Source organism: Dioscorea cayenensis, unplaced genomic scaffold (assembly GCF_009730915.1).
Source record: "Dioscorea cayenensis subsp. rotundata cultivar TDr96_F1 unplaced genomic scaffold, TDr96_F1_v2_PseudoChromosome.rev07_lg8_w22 25.fasta BLBR01000435.1, whole genome shotgun sequence".
Classification (NCBI taxonomy): domain Eukaryota; kingdom Viridiplantae; phylum Streptophyta; class Magnoliopsida; order Dioscoreales; family Dioscoreaceae; genus Dioscorea; species Dioscorea cayenensis.
The window spans coordinates 1-11,439 of record NW_024086826.1 but is presented as its reverse complement, the minus strand read 5'-3'; the positions used below and the strand labels follow the sequence as shown (position 1 = coordinate 11,439).

The window sequence follows — 11,439 nt, the reverse complement described above, 5'->3', positions numbered from 1 at the left end:
CGAGTAAAATTGCAACACTTGTCTTGTTGTCCTTCCTCTCCTTCATCGTTTTCTGTCATGCTTCTTCTTTCAGAATCAATGATCAAAATTGTGCTAAATATAAATATGATCCTTCATCTTTCCCAGACAAGGACTTTGATTATCTACTGACTGACGACTACACTCTTTGGTCTCCTTCTCAGAATGAAAGTGATCACAAGGTTAATTGTCTAAAACACTACTAGGTCACAGAGAGAAGAAAAGTGCTAGACTGGGCTACTACAGGGTGCAACTTAGAGTCAACTCAGTGGTTACATTCACCTGCGAAATTGTTCTTATTAATTGATAAAATATCTGTAAGAATTTCAGATGATTTTCTTGATAAAATGAGAAAGGAGACAGAGGAGGAAAACAGATTGCTCTACTCATTGAAAGATATGTACTACAAAGAAGAAGAAGAGAAGAAGAGTGGAAAAGTAGCAGAGCATGAGCCTCATTGCTTCATGAACATCACAAGGACTGCCCTATATAATCGGAGAAGACCAATCCATCTTCGTTTCAGGAATTTGCATTTCTAAGTGTTTTTTTACCTTATCTTTTTATAGATGAATTAATTTATCATTATTATCATTGTTATTAATCTGATATGGAATTTTGTTATGGTTAATGACATGGATTGTGTGATTTAGATCTATTTGAATACATGATAACAGTGAGTTCACTACAAAAAAATTGCCATGTACTGACGCTTCTCAATAGTAACAGTTAAATTCCGTAGCTATAGACTGGCTTTACTGACGATACTTTAAAATTGTCACTATATATAAGATATTTACTGACGGATTTTAATATGTTGGTATAAGTAAACTTTTATCTATAGTAATAGTCAAATTTGTAGCTATAGATTATCTATACCAACAGAACATTCAATTTGTTAGAATAAATATGACATTTACTTACAGATATTGTTCCATTGGTATAACTACTACGCTATACTTATACTTATCTATAGCAATGGTTAAATGTAGTAGCTATAAATTATTTATACCAATGAATAAGTGTTAGAATAGATCAAACATTCAGTGACGGAAATCATACTGTTGGTAGAGCTATATGTTTTGAATTTTATTTACTTTTTATATTTATGTTTAGTAGAGCATGGCTTAATAATAATAATATTATCATAATTAAATTTGAGATTTATATTGAGAATAATAATTAAATTAAAAAATTAAATATTATAAAACAAATATAAAAAATAATGTCATGATAATTTACTCTATAAATTATAAGCACATTCGTAAAAATAACAATCTAATGAATATCGATTGGATATATAAATTAATAAATTAATTTACAAATTTATGAAAATTAATGAACTTATTATTTTATATAAATTAATTTGTTATATACTTTTTTATTTGATTAATATAAATAATTATTGAAATAAATATTTAAAAGATTAGCATTCATTACTGCAACTACTAAAAAAAATTTTATTTTTTGGTAAATAAATATTTGATTTTATTTATTTTTAAAAATACTTTTAACATTGGATTATGATATATATATATATATATATATATTGAAAAAACCCATGTTATTAAAAGATAATGTTTATTTAATAAATTAATGAAATTATAATTATTTCATATAAAAATATAAAATTAATTTTTATGTTAAATTAAATTGGTTTATTGGTAGTTGTTTAATATTTAAACTTAAATAATAAATATTTAATTAATAATTGTTTTACTTGCTCTTGTATAATAACAAATAATGTTCATTATATAAATTAATGAAATTGTAAGTATTTCATACAACAATAAAAAATTAATCTTTATGTTAAATTGAATTAGTTTATTGTTAACTTTATAATATTTAAATTTAAATAATTAATACTTAATGAATAAGAAAGCTTTATAAAACTTCAAACTTTATAAAATATAAATAATAAATATTTTTTCATAAATTTTAATAATATATCAAAAACAAAAGTTATTAAAAAATCAACAAACCCATCTTCATCCCTTCTCATTGTTGTCGGAGGATCGATGTTTTTTTCCCGCGGATGCTCCTCGAAACCCTAAACCTTCTCGCAGGTACTCCATCCACTTCTTTTTCCTTTTTTGAAGAATTGGTTTCAAACCCTAAATATATTCAATTGTCTCTCTATTGTGCCCTAGACCTTGGTGGGGGAGAAACGCACTCGAATTGAATGGCAGGATCTTCTCCAGATACCTCCATGAAACCTGTCAGTTAATCCTTGATTTCTACTCGGAGGTCGGTCTTCCATTCGATCTTCATCCGTGCAATGAATCAGCCATCTATGATGGGCTTGATCTTGAGCGAGCTGAGGGATTGAGCGGTGTTGTTGCGGCTTCTTCTCTATTTCCTTAACAAAATAAAAAAAAAAATTCAAAGTAAACAAAGACAAAGTAAAGGTCTTCGAGCGGAAGATATTAACAATGGTCAAATTATTAACAAAGAATTTATTTATTTAATATTATTTTATAAAAAGGCATTTTCAAAATCTGATCCTTAACATTCGAAATCAAGGGTTGAGATGTTTTCAAAATGGATTAAAATATTATTTTATAGAACAAAACTCAAAAAGGCATGTAATAAAAATAATAATAATAAAAAAAAGAAAATAGAAACTCATGAATTCCATGGATCCATCTTTTTTTTTCTTAGAAATTATTATATATCACGTCACTTCATCTCCTTCTCGCTCTCTCTCTTTCTCTCCCGCAGAAACCCCCACCGACCTCTCCATTCGCTTCTTCTTCGCCCAATCACTCACGATGGAGAACTCGAACGAGCTCAGCACCGGAGATAAGTCCGCCGATCAGAACCCTAACCCCAACGCTGCTGTTGTCGCTGGCAATGGCGATGGGGATCCTGCCCAAAGCCGCATCGCGGCCAACCAGCACGCCGTTCACCAACCTCAGCCAAGTGGATGCCGATCTTGCCCTTGCGCTCACTCTCCAAGAACAGGTTTGATTCCTTACTAAGCCCTGTTACCAAAAATTTGGAGCCCTCGTTGGGTCACGATTCCAAGACACAGCGAAGAAGAAGAGAAATCGAGACGAATTGATACAAGGGAGGAAGGAATTGAGCCAAGGAGAGGATCAACATCGATATCGGTTTCCAAGGAGGAGGAATCTCAAGTCTTCTTCTCGCGGGGTTGGAGTTCATGGTGTTGCTCTGGATCTCGGTGCTTTGATTTCTTCAAGCTTCGATCAGAATCCAGCCGGGCGTCGGCTGGCAGCGATGGCTTTTGGTTCTGGTATGATTCTTGGTTTTTGAGAATTTTAATTTTGTCTATTAGGAGCTCTGACCTTGAGAGGCATAGAACAGGGTAGCTGTGTCTGTTCATCCTAATCTGAACTAGGGTTTGTGTAATTTCAGTAGAGATTATATGGTTGAGGAGCTTTGCTGAATTCAGGGCATAGCATAGCATATACTTATGTTTTTGGAAACGTGAAGAATGTCTGATATTGCTCTTCATCTACTGTTTAGAGCTTATGCTTCATTGTGTTAGAAGTGGACAAGGTGGAGAAGGATGAATGCTCAGGCACACTTGCCAGGACATATCTCTGGGCAGGTGCCTAATTAGCCTTCCCAGATGCATAACTTTGGAGGACATAACTTGGATCCTGATCTCTCAGCAAAACGCTTGCTCGTTTGTGATCATATGTAAGTCTGCCCTTTTCATGCATTAAAGTTATTTTATTTTTCGAATCCTGATCATCTATCAAACAAATGCTGATTAGTGCATAATCACTGACTTTATTTGTGGTGATAATTATGTTATCTTGCTTCACTTCTTGGTAGGACATGTCAAGATGTTATATTTAGAAATCTATTAGTGGCACTGTATGAATGACTGGCATTAACATTTCATGTTTATAAGCCTTGCAATGCACTCCATAACATTAACCTTGCAAAAATCTCACACTACATCAATTGTAACCCTTGGAGCCTTTGATATTTTTAATATCGACATTTGTTTCATTTCCCGATGTCATACTGTCTTTCTGTTATCTACTAACTCTCTCACACTTACGTCCATCTCAGTGGAAATCGGTACTGAGGATTATTCACGGCTCTTCCATTATTCTGCTACTACCTGGAGCTTCATCCCTGCAGAGCAGTGGCCTGGAATGCTGCAAATGAAGTAATTCGCTCCTTTTTTCAAAGTGAGGTTGTCATTGCCTGAAGTTGCTGCCTCAGCAGCTCCTGAGGCCTTGCAGTTTTTGTAACCTGCAGCAGTTACTAGCACTACATTGTGTAGACCAGGTTGGTAGTTGAAAACTGCAAACACAGAAAGACACAGAAGTCTTGTTAGAAAAAAAAATGAAAAAAAAAGATCCTAGAGTTTTACACAACAAGTTAATAAAATTAGGACTTAAGAAAAGAGACCAAGTGTATCTCCTGAGGCAAAACTTTTTCCCTTGGCCCAGTCTGATTAAGACACTGAGAAACCCCATCCCTGATTATCACCCACAACATGGCTGGCTGCATAGGTCTCAATTGGTGACCAGATGATGACCAGGATGGTAATGAGTGTGACTTTGGTGCAACTGCCTCTTCCCATGGCCATGTTTTTGAGGTGGCTAGTGAAATCTAGGTCTAGTGTGCCTTTGCTTAGATGTTCTTGTGCAAGGGTTGCTTTTTATAGAAGGTTAGGAAAGAGTGACTGTTGGGTAGTGTTCTCTGTTTATTTTTAATATTATCCTCCATTTTATCTGGTTAATGGTCCCAATTGTGGGACCATGGCCATGTGCAAGCACTAGTAGAAAGATAAGCTTTTAGCAACCAAAACTTATTACTAATTTTTCATGTAATTCTTTAAGGAAAATATCTCTAGTTTGCATTAGCAAAAGCCTTTGCTAGTAAAAGCAGTAGAGCTTTCTAAGAAGGAACCTTCCTTTCAATTTAGAATTTGTTGCTGACCAGTAAGGACAACTATTAAGTTTCATAATAATAGTTTGTTAATTAGATAAACTCAAAAAAACCCTAGTGCTGATCTAAAGAACATCCATCTTAAACAAGTATTTAACCAGTCATGTGTGATGATCTCATTCCAATTTAACAAATATTTTTTCTTCAAAGTGGGATTTTACTAGGAATCCAGTGTACATACTAGTTACAAATAATCTCCTTTGACTCAACTTTTTATGATGGCTGAGAAGATAAGATTTCCTTTTCACTTGAACTTGCAAGTAATCTTAGAGCTTCAATATCCATTGCTTCCTGAAGAACATCTGAACATGGGCAGCCAGTCATTTGATACTTTTAATACTAAATTTTGATAATGTTACCTGTATCTTTTTAATGAGTTGCACCTGTATTTGAAGCAACAATTAGTAATGACTATAGCCAGACCCTCTACCCCAGAAACCTCTAAAGTCAATGAACTCTAGGTAACAATCAAATCAATTGAGGATTTATCATGTACTCTTATAATTTTTGTTTAATTTGCTGAATTATCGTCAAACCTGTTGCTTTCCCACAAATAAAGGGTTTCAGTAAGATCAAACTTCTTCAGAAGTTAGTATGTTGCATGATTTAAAAAATAAAAAAAAGATGATTTAACATTAAAACCTTTTTTTTCAACAATTTGGGAGAGGGATTCCGTGATTTTAGTTAGTTCTGTCAGTTTGTTATTTATCTACATTTTTTCTTCTTTTATTCTTAGAAATTTGATTTGTTAACGGAGCATTGAATACTTGTAGGGCGAGAAGGAGGGTAGGTTTTCAATTTATGTACATTCGAGGCCTGGGTTTCTACTCAATAAAGACACAACAAGGTCTGCTTACTTTTATGGCCGTTAGGTCAACAACGATATACAGGTTTGTGATTTTATCTGGTGTAGTATCTTAACCTGAGAATCAACCCTTAACTTATTAGACATCGATCATGAATATTGAATATCATGCGCACACATGTGTTTTCCTTGATCATAAAATTTTTTTGTTTTCGGCATGAGTAATTGTGGATAACCCACCATTTATTAGACAGTTATCGTTGTGTGTGTGTGCGTGTGTGTGACTATTTGAATAATTGGAGAGTGATAGTATTTTTGTCAATTTGTGTGCTTTTTATTACTTTTTCATGGTTTGGTGTATTTTTGTACTTAAACTAATTGTTGATGAATGCTTTAGGGTATAATATTTTGCCTTGTATAACTAACATTTCCTTTTAAACCAATTTTGATCTTTGACTAGGTGGACTGGGGTGAATCAAGCATGATTGAAGCAAAGCGTATTTTGCTTAGAAATGCACTCAAGGATCCATTTAATGTGAGATTTGCTTTTGTATCTGATAGGTATGTTGTGTCTATCAAAAACACCATATGTTTTGTTCTTCCCTTTCAATAATCATGCTTAACCATTCAGATTATTAATTGAAGTTCCATGTTCTTTATTAAGTTTCAGTTGCATGGCTTGATTATTTACAATTTGCTGTGGACTTCAGTGAGTGCAAATATTTTATTTGTTAAAATTTTTAGAAATATGTCTTGATAGAATCGTGAAACTTTTTAGTCAGTGTAGTTATGTTTTTTAAGACTTGTCTATTATACCAGATGTTTATTTTCTGTGACCTAATTCTCAAAATGTTAAATGAATTGTGTATTCTTCACTTTTGCATCTTGCCTTTTGGAGTTTCTTGATCGCAAGCAACTATGAATAATTTAGTATTTAGATGTTAGGCATTAATTATTGTTGACTTATGTTACTTCTTTACTCTTGCAGTTGCATACCACTATATAATTTCAGTTATATATATGACTACATAATGTCAACATCAACAAGCTACCTAGACAGGTATTCAGCATATTTTATTTTTACACAGTTAATTCTTCTTTGTCATTTGCTTTCTTTTGCCTTTTTATATAATACTCAAGGTTTCAATTAATAATTTATTTGACCTCATAGATATCTAGAAATGACCCCCCACACTTGCATTTGATCTCTTAGGATTTAAAGGAAACATGGATTAGGGAATTTTCAGGATCACGGGCCATAACTAAAACAAAAATTATGTTTATAAACTGATGATTGAACTATTGTGTGGTAGTGGGACAAATAAAAGCATTTTACCTCTATCCAACAAGGTTTATGTTTGGTTGTTAGGTTAGCCTGGTAACCCAGGGTTGCCACAAAGTTCCAGTCAAACATCTAAGGTTAGCCCTCTGATCTTTTTCTATAAGATTTAATTAGTTTAATTAGTTAAATTTATATAATAATTTTTTTTCTGAATATATAATTTTAATAAACAACTATCGTCAAATAGGAAATTAAAATTCTAATCTAAATATATTTAATTTAATTAGTATTAATTAACTGAAGTTAGGTCAAGTCCATATCAAAGTTTTCCTCCAAAACGAGTTCAAATTTTCAAATCTTAACCTTAATATCTTTTAACATTCAACCAGACCCACCCTTAAGGCTTAGGTAGATGTTGTGAGATAAATAGTAACAAAAGATACCAGTGACCTCTACTAGAAACCAATAGGAATAAAATGTTAATTGTGGGATTCTCCCTGATGTGATGCCAAATATTAATTTCTCAAAATACCTCATTAAAAGTGAAATTATTTATTATTTGACAGGGTAAGTGGTGTGAGGTATAGATAATTTGTGTACAAGAGACTTGCCCATGAAAATATTTGCAAACTTATATATGTGAACAAATATTAATGGAATGGTCTATGCAAGTCGAGGTGGTTCCAAATTGCATGCTCTCACCAATGTTCTGGACAATATACTGATTCTAAGTAGAGATTTTTTTGAAGGTTCTCTAAAATCTGTGCGTCTTAGAGCATATATGAATATGTGATTTAGAAAATCTGAGGTATTCCTGGATCAAGAAAGATATATCAGATAATTGCAGGTTGAAGGCCTCAATTTCTTCATTGGGTTCTTCATTTCATTTTGTCCATGTGATGAACGAATTGACCTTAAATGAAAGGGTTCATATAATTTGATTACTTGAAAAATGGATTTTGTTTTTTTTGTTTTTTGTTCTATGAAGTTGATGGGCTTCATCTTTTACATGTCCCAATTCAGTATGATAATATAATCCGCAATGTCTATATATGTTGATGTTCACTTGCTCATTCAGTAGGTTGTGACTCTGTAAGGTTTCTTATGTAAAAGAAAAAAAAAATTCTTAATTGAGACATTTTAATGATTATAGGTTTCGTCTGTGTTACTGAGAAGAACACTTTTCAAATGTTTGTTTGTTAAGCTTCTAGTTTGAGATTGATGGGATTAGGTCAAATTTAGGGGTTAACCCAAAGCTAGGTTTGTGTAAATATGGACAACTCTGTTTGGTTCCCGTAGCTTGCTGTATTTGATTCTTTCTTTTCTTTTATTTATTTATTTTTTTCTTTTCTTTTTTTTGGAGTGCCAAATCATGTTCATTGGAAATTTTATTAATAGATTATGGGAAAAATAATATATGATGGAGGAACCCCTTCTATTTGATTTGCTTTTGTTACAAAAATTAGGTATTATGTGAGTTAAATTGTTAATGATAAGGCTAAAATCTTGTGGTAGTTAATAGACAAAAAAAAAATCTAAAGCTTGTTTTATCTGATGATGTGATAATGCATTTTAGTTATTCCTGTATACCTTTAATAGTAGAGAGAATTAATGGTAATCATTTCTTATGAGATTCTTTCATGTTGACACTCACTAAAAATCAGTAAGAATTTGATATGAAAAGATATCATAAATTGGCTTGTTGGTAATCATTTCTTATGAGTCTTCTTTTGCCTGATGAAAATTCCTGCATTTGCAATTCTGTCAGATTTATTTAGCCAATCTTGGCTGATTCATTTAGAATTCAAGGTACTAGAAGCTGTACTCCATGTTTCAAGTTGTTTTTAGTTTGGATAGATCGACAACTAGTTCTGTTTGGATTGTCAAAAGTATTTCAGAGCTGTTTATTTTGATTTTTATTTTCTCACAACTATATTACATTTCCACCTGTTGAATGAAAGCTAACCATCCAGATGACATTAGCTGTGCTTTTATTTTTGCAATATGCAATGTGAAATATCTGTAAAAATTTCAATTTATTTGATGGAGTTATACCTTGAAAATGATTGTTTTAACATGGTACTCTGTACTCTGGTATCTGAATGAAAAAGGAGGAGTATCTTTATGACTTCCAAGTAAACATATGATCATATCTTGGCAAAAGTGCTTATTTTTTAAAGTGATTTATGATAGTGTATCAATTATATTTATTTAATTTTGCTATAATGTATTGATTTCACAACCATAAGTTACCACTAATTAAATGAAATGAAAGTTTTGTTGCTCTAATTATACGGTGATTATTTTAAGATATAAACTTAACTTTTTGTTCTCATGAATCAATTTGTAACTTTTATTCCTGAAACTGATACTACATATTTTACTAGAACTTTATATAAATTAAAACTGATTGAAATTTACGGAAAACTATAATGAATGCCTTTGAGTTGGTAAAATATATGAGACAGACTCTGACCAAACTTCTAAATGGAATGAATGACTTTCCAGATTAATTGTTCATTTATAAGTGAAGTAGCAACTAGTCACTTAGTAGAATTGGTTCATCATATTTATTTCAATAAAGGTTAATAAGTACAGTTTTTTTATGTCTTTAATGCTAATAAAATGCCAAGTATCATTTACAGTAGATACAAAAATATTTACAGAGCTGTAGGGCCTGATATTTTTGACTAAAAATAGAGAAGAAGCAAACTTTATTTCAAATAAAGAGATACAATGAACTCATGAGTTGATGATGTATTTGTGCGTATATTGATAAGCATGAGCCTTCAATCTAGAAAGGTTAGGCTTCTTGTCTTGCCTTTTTTTTAATGTCGGTCTTGCACACATGCGCTTGAATGTATGTATATCTAGCTGCACTGTTGTATGTCCATAGGTTTGATTTTTGTTGTCTCTGTGTTATTTAGTATATCTTGCCTCTCTTTCTATAAATATATATATATATCATGTATATGTATGACAGCTAAGAGAGCTCTCACAGTCATGGTAATTAATTACCACTCGTCTATTTCCAAGATATTAATGTGTGCTTCTTTGTATTTGGGTGGTTGGCATTTGATTGATGTGGCCTGGGAGTGTGTATATATATCATTGTTTTTAATCTTTACAAGTTATTACTAGTTTGCAAGTCCTTTTAGCTATTGTTGTGTAGACAATTTTAACTTCTATTTTATATAATTTGTAGGTACTTGATGCTTCTAGTGCTCAACAAACGCTGTGTGGGAATAATCATTCTCATGAATCAAGTCATCAAGCAAATCCAAATGCATCAAGTAAGCTCTTATTGTTTCAAACTGAAAAGAAGGCATGACATGCTGTATATTATTTTACTTATAGTTTTTTTTATATTATTCAGCTTATTATTTTAAGTTTTTATATTTGTGTTTTATTGTTGCATACATCTTATTAATTGTAATTTTTTTTTAAAATGGTTCTTGTAGGTGATGCAGTTTAGAAGATGACATCAGTTCTACTTGGGAAAATTCTTATTGCTTTATTGGGTTGTTAGTCAAGATTGAATGGTGGTTTATTTTTGGACATATACCTTATAAACATATGTTTAAGGTGATGTAAAAGTTTTTCTTTTTTATTTCTAGTGGAATGTTTTTGTGTTTTTTTAATGGCATTGATTGTTTTAATTTATTGTAAATTAATTTAATTGTGTATGAGTTATTAAACTATTCATAATATATTTCCAAGGGTAACAATAATAGTTTTATTGGCAGATTAATTATTAATATAAAAAAATTTTACCGACGGTATAGTCGTTGCTAAAGCTAAACATGTCTTTTTGAATATACATCTATCGCAACGGATGTTGTAGTCATTGATAAATCAAATGGATTTATTCCAATAAATATTGTAACCGTTGGTATAGGTCTATGCTTATGAGATTTTTATTGACGGTAAAAAATGTTGGAATATACATTTTATCATTGGTATAAGGTAAATAAATATGAGATGCTTTTCCAACGGTGAGATTAATAGTTAGAGTTATATTCCGTTGGTAAATCCCATGAACTTTTTCCAATAGAAGCTATAACTGTTGCTATAGATGTATGTGCAGAAGACTTTTACTAATTATAAAAAAATTGTTAGAATAAGTGTTTTTATTGTTGGTATAGGATAAGTAATTTGACGGTGCTATCTTAACAATATAACCAATAGTTACAATTATATTCCATTGGTAAATTAATAAATCTATTCCAACAAACGCTATATTTGTTGGTATAGGTCTATACCAATAAGGCTTTTACCGACGGCAAAATAAGTGTTGGAATAGGTATTTTTACTGTCGGTATAGGGTTTTGGGACCTTTACCAACGGATTTTTGACTTTTACCAACGTATTTTATACCGTCACTATATGGCAATTTATTTGT

General features: G+C 31.6%; 1 protein-coding gene and 1 pseudogene across 4 annotated transcripts; one reads left to right on the top strand and one right to left on the bottom strand.

Annotated features, from left to right (window-relative positions):
- The first annotated feature begins 3,064 nt into the window (after positions 1-3,064).
- Positions 3,065-10,678, top strand: LOC120254408 (glycosyltransferase BC10-like). Of its 4 annotated transcripts, XR_005534606.1 has the most exons (7): positions 3,065-3,271; positions 3,505-3,681; positions 5,724-5,840; positions 6,216-6,316; positions 6,744-6,815; positions 10,243-10,330; positions 10,499-10,678. XR_005534606.1 is itself a non-coding variant. In XM_039262528.1 (6 exons), the coding sequence occupies exons 3-6, from the start codon at positions 6,237-6,239 to the stop codon at positions 10,517-10,519; spliced, it is 261 nt and encodes an 86-aa protein (XP_039118462.1). In that variant the 5' UTR covers positions 3,065-3,271; positions 5,724-5,840; positions 6,216-6,236; the 3' UTR covers positions 10,520-10,678. The 4 variants fall into 4 exon arrangements, 3 of the variants coding, with proteins under 3 accessions (XP_039118462.1, XP_039118461.1, XP_039118460.1); XM_039262528.1 differs by lacking the exon at positions 3,505-3,681; XM_039262527.1 differs by lacking the exon at positions 3,065-3,271 and having other exon boundaries at positions 3,285-3,681.
- Positions 4,063-4,844, bottom strand: LOC120254409 (annotated as a pseudogene).
- Positions 10,679-11,439: the final 761 nt, after the last annotated feature.

Coding starts and splice junctions, on each gene's coding strand:
- LOC120254408 (XM_039262528.1), top strand. CDS start 6,237: ATGATTGAAGCAAAGCGTATTTTGCTTAGAAATGCACTCAAGGATCCA. Junction 6,317..6,743: donor TTTGCTTTTGTATCTGATAG/GTATGTTGTGTC, acceptor TTACTCTTGCAG/TTGCATACCACTATATAATT. Junction 10,331..10,498: donor AGCAAATCCAAATGCATCAA/GTAAGCTCTTAT, acceptor TGGTTCTTGTAG/GTGATGCAGTTTAGAAGATG.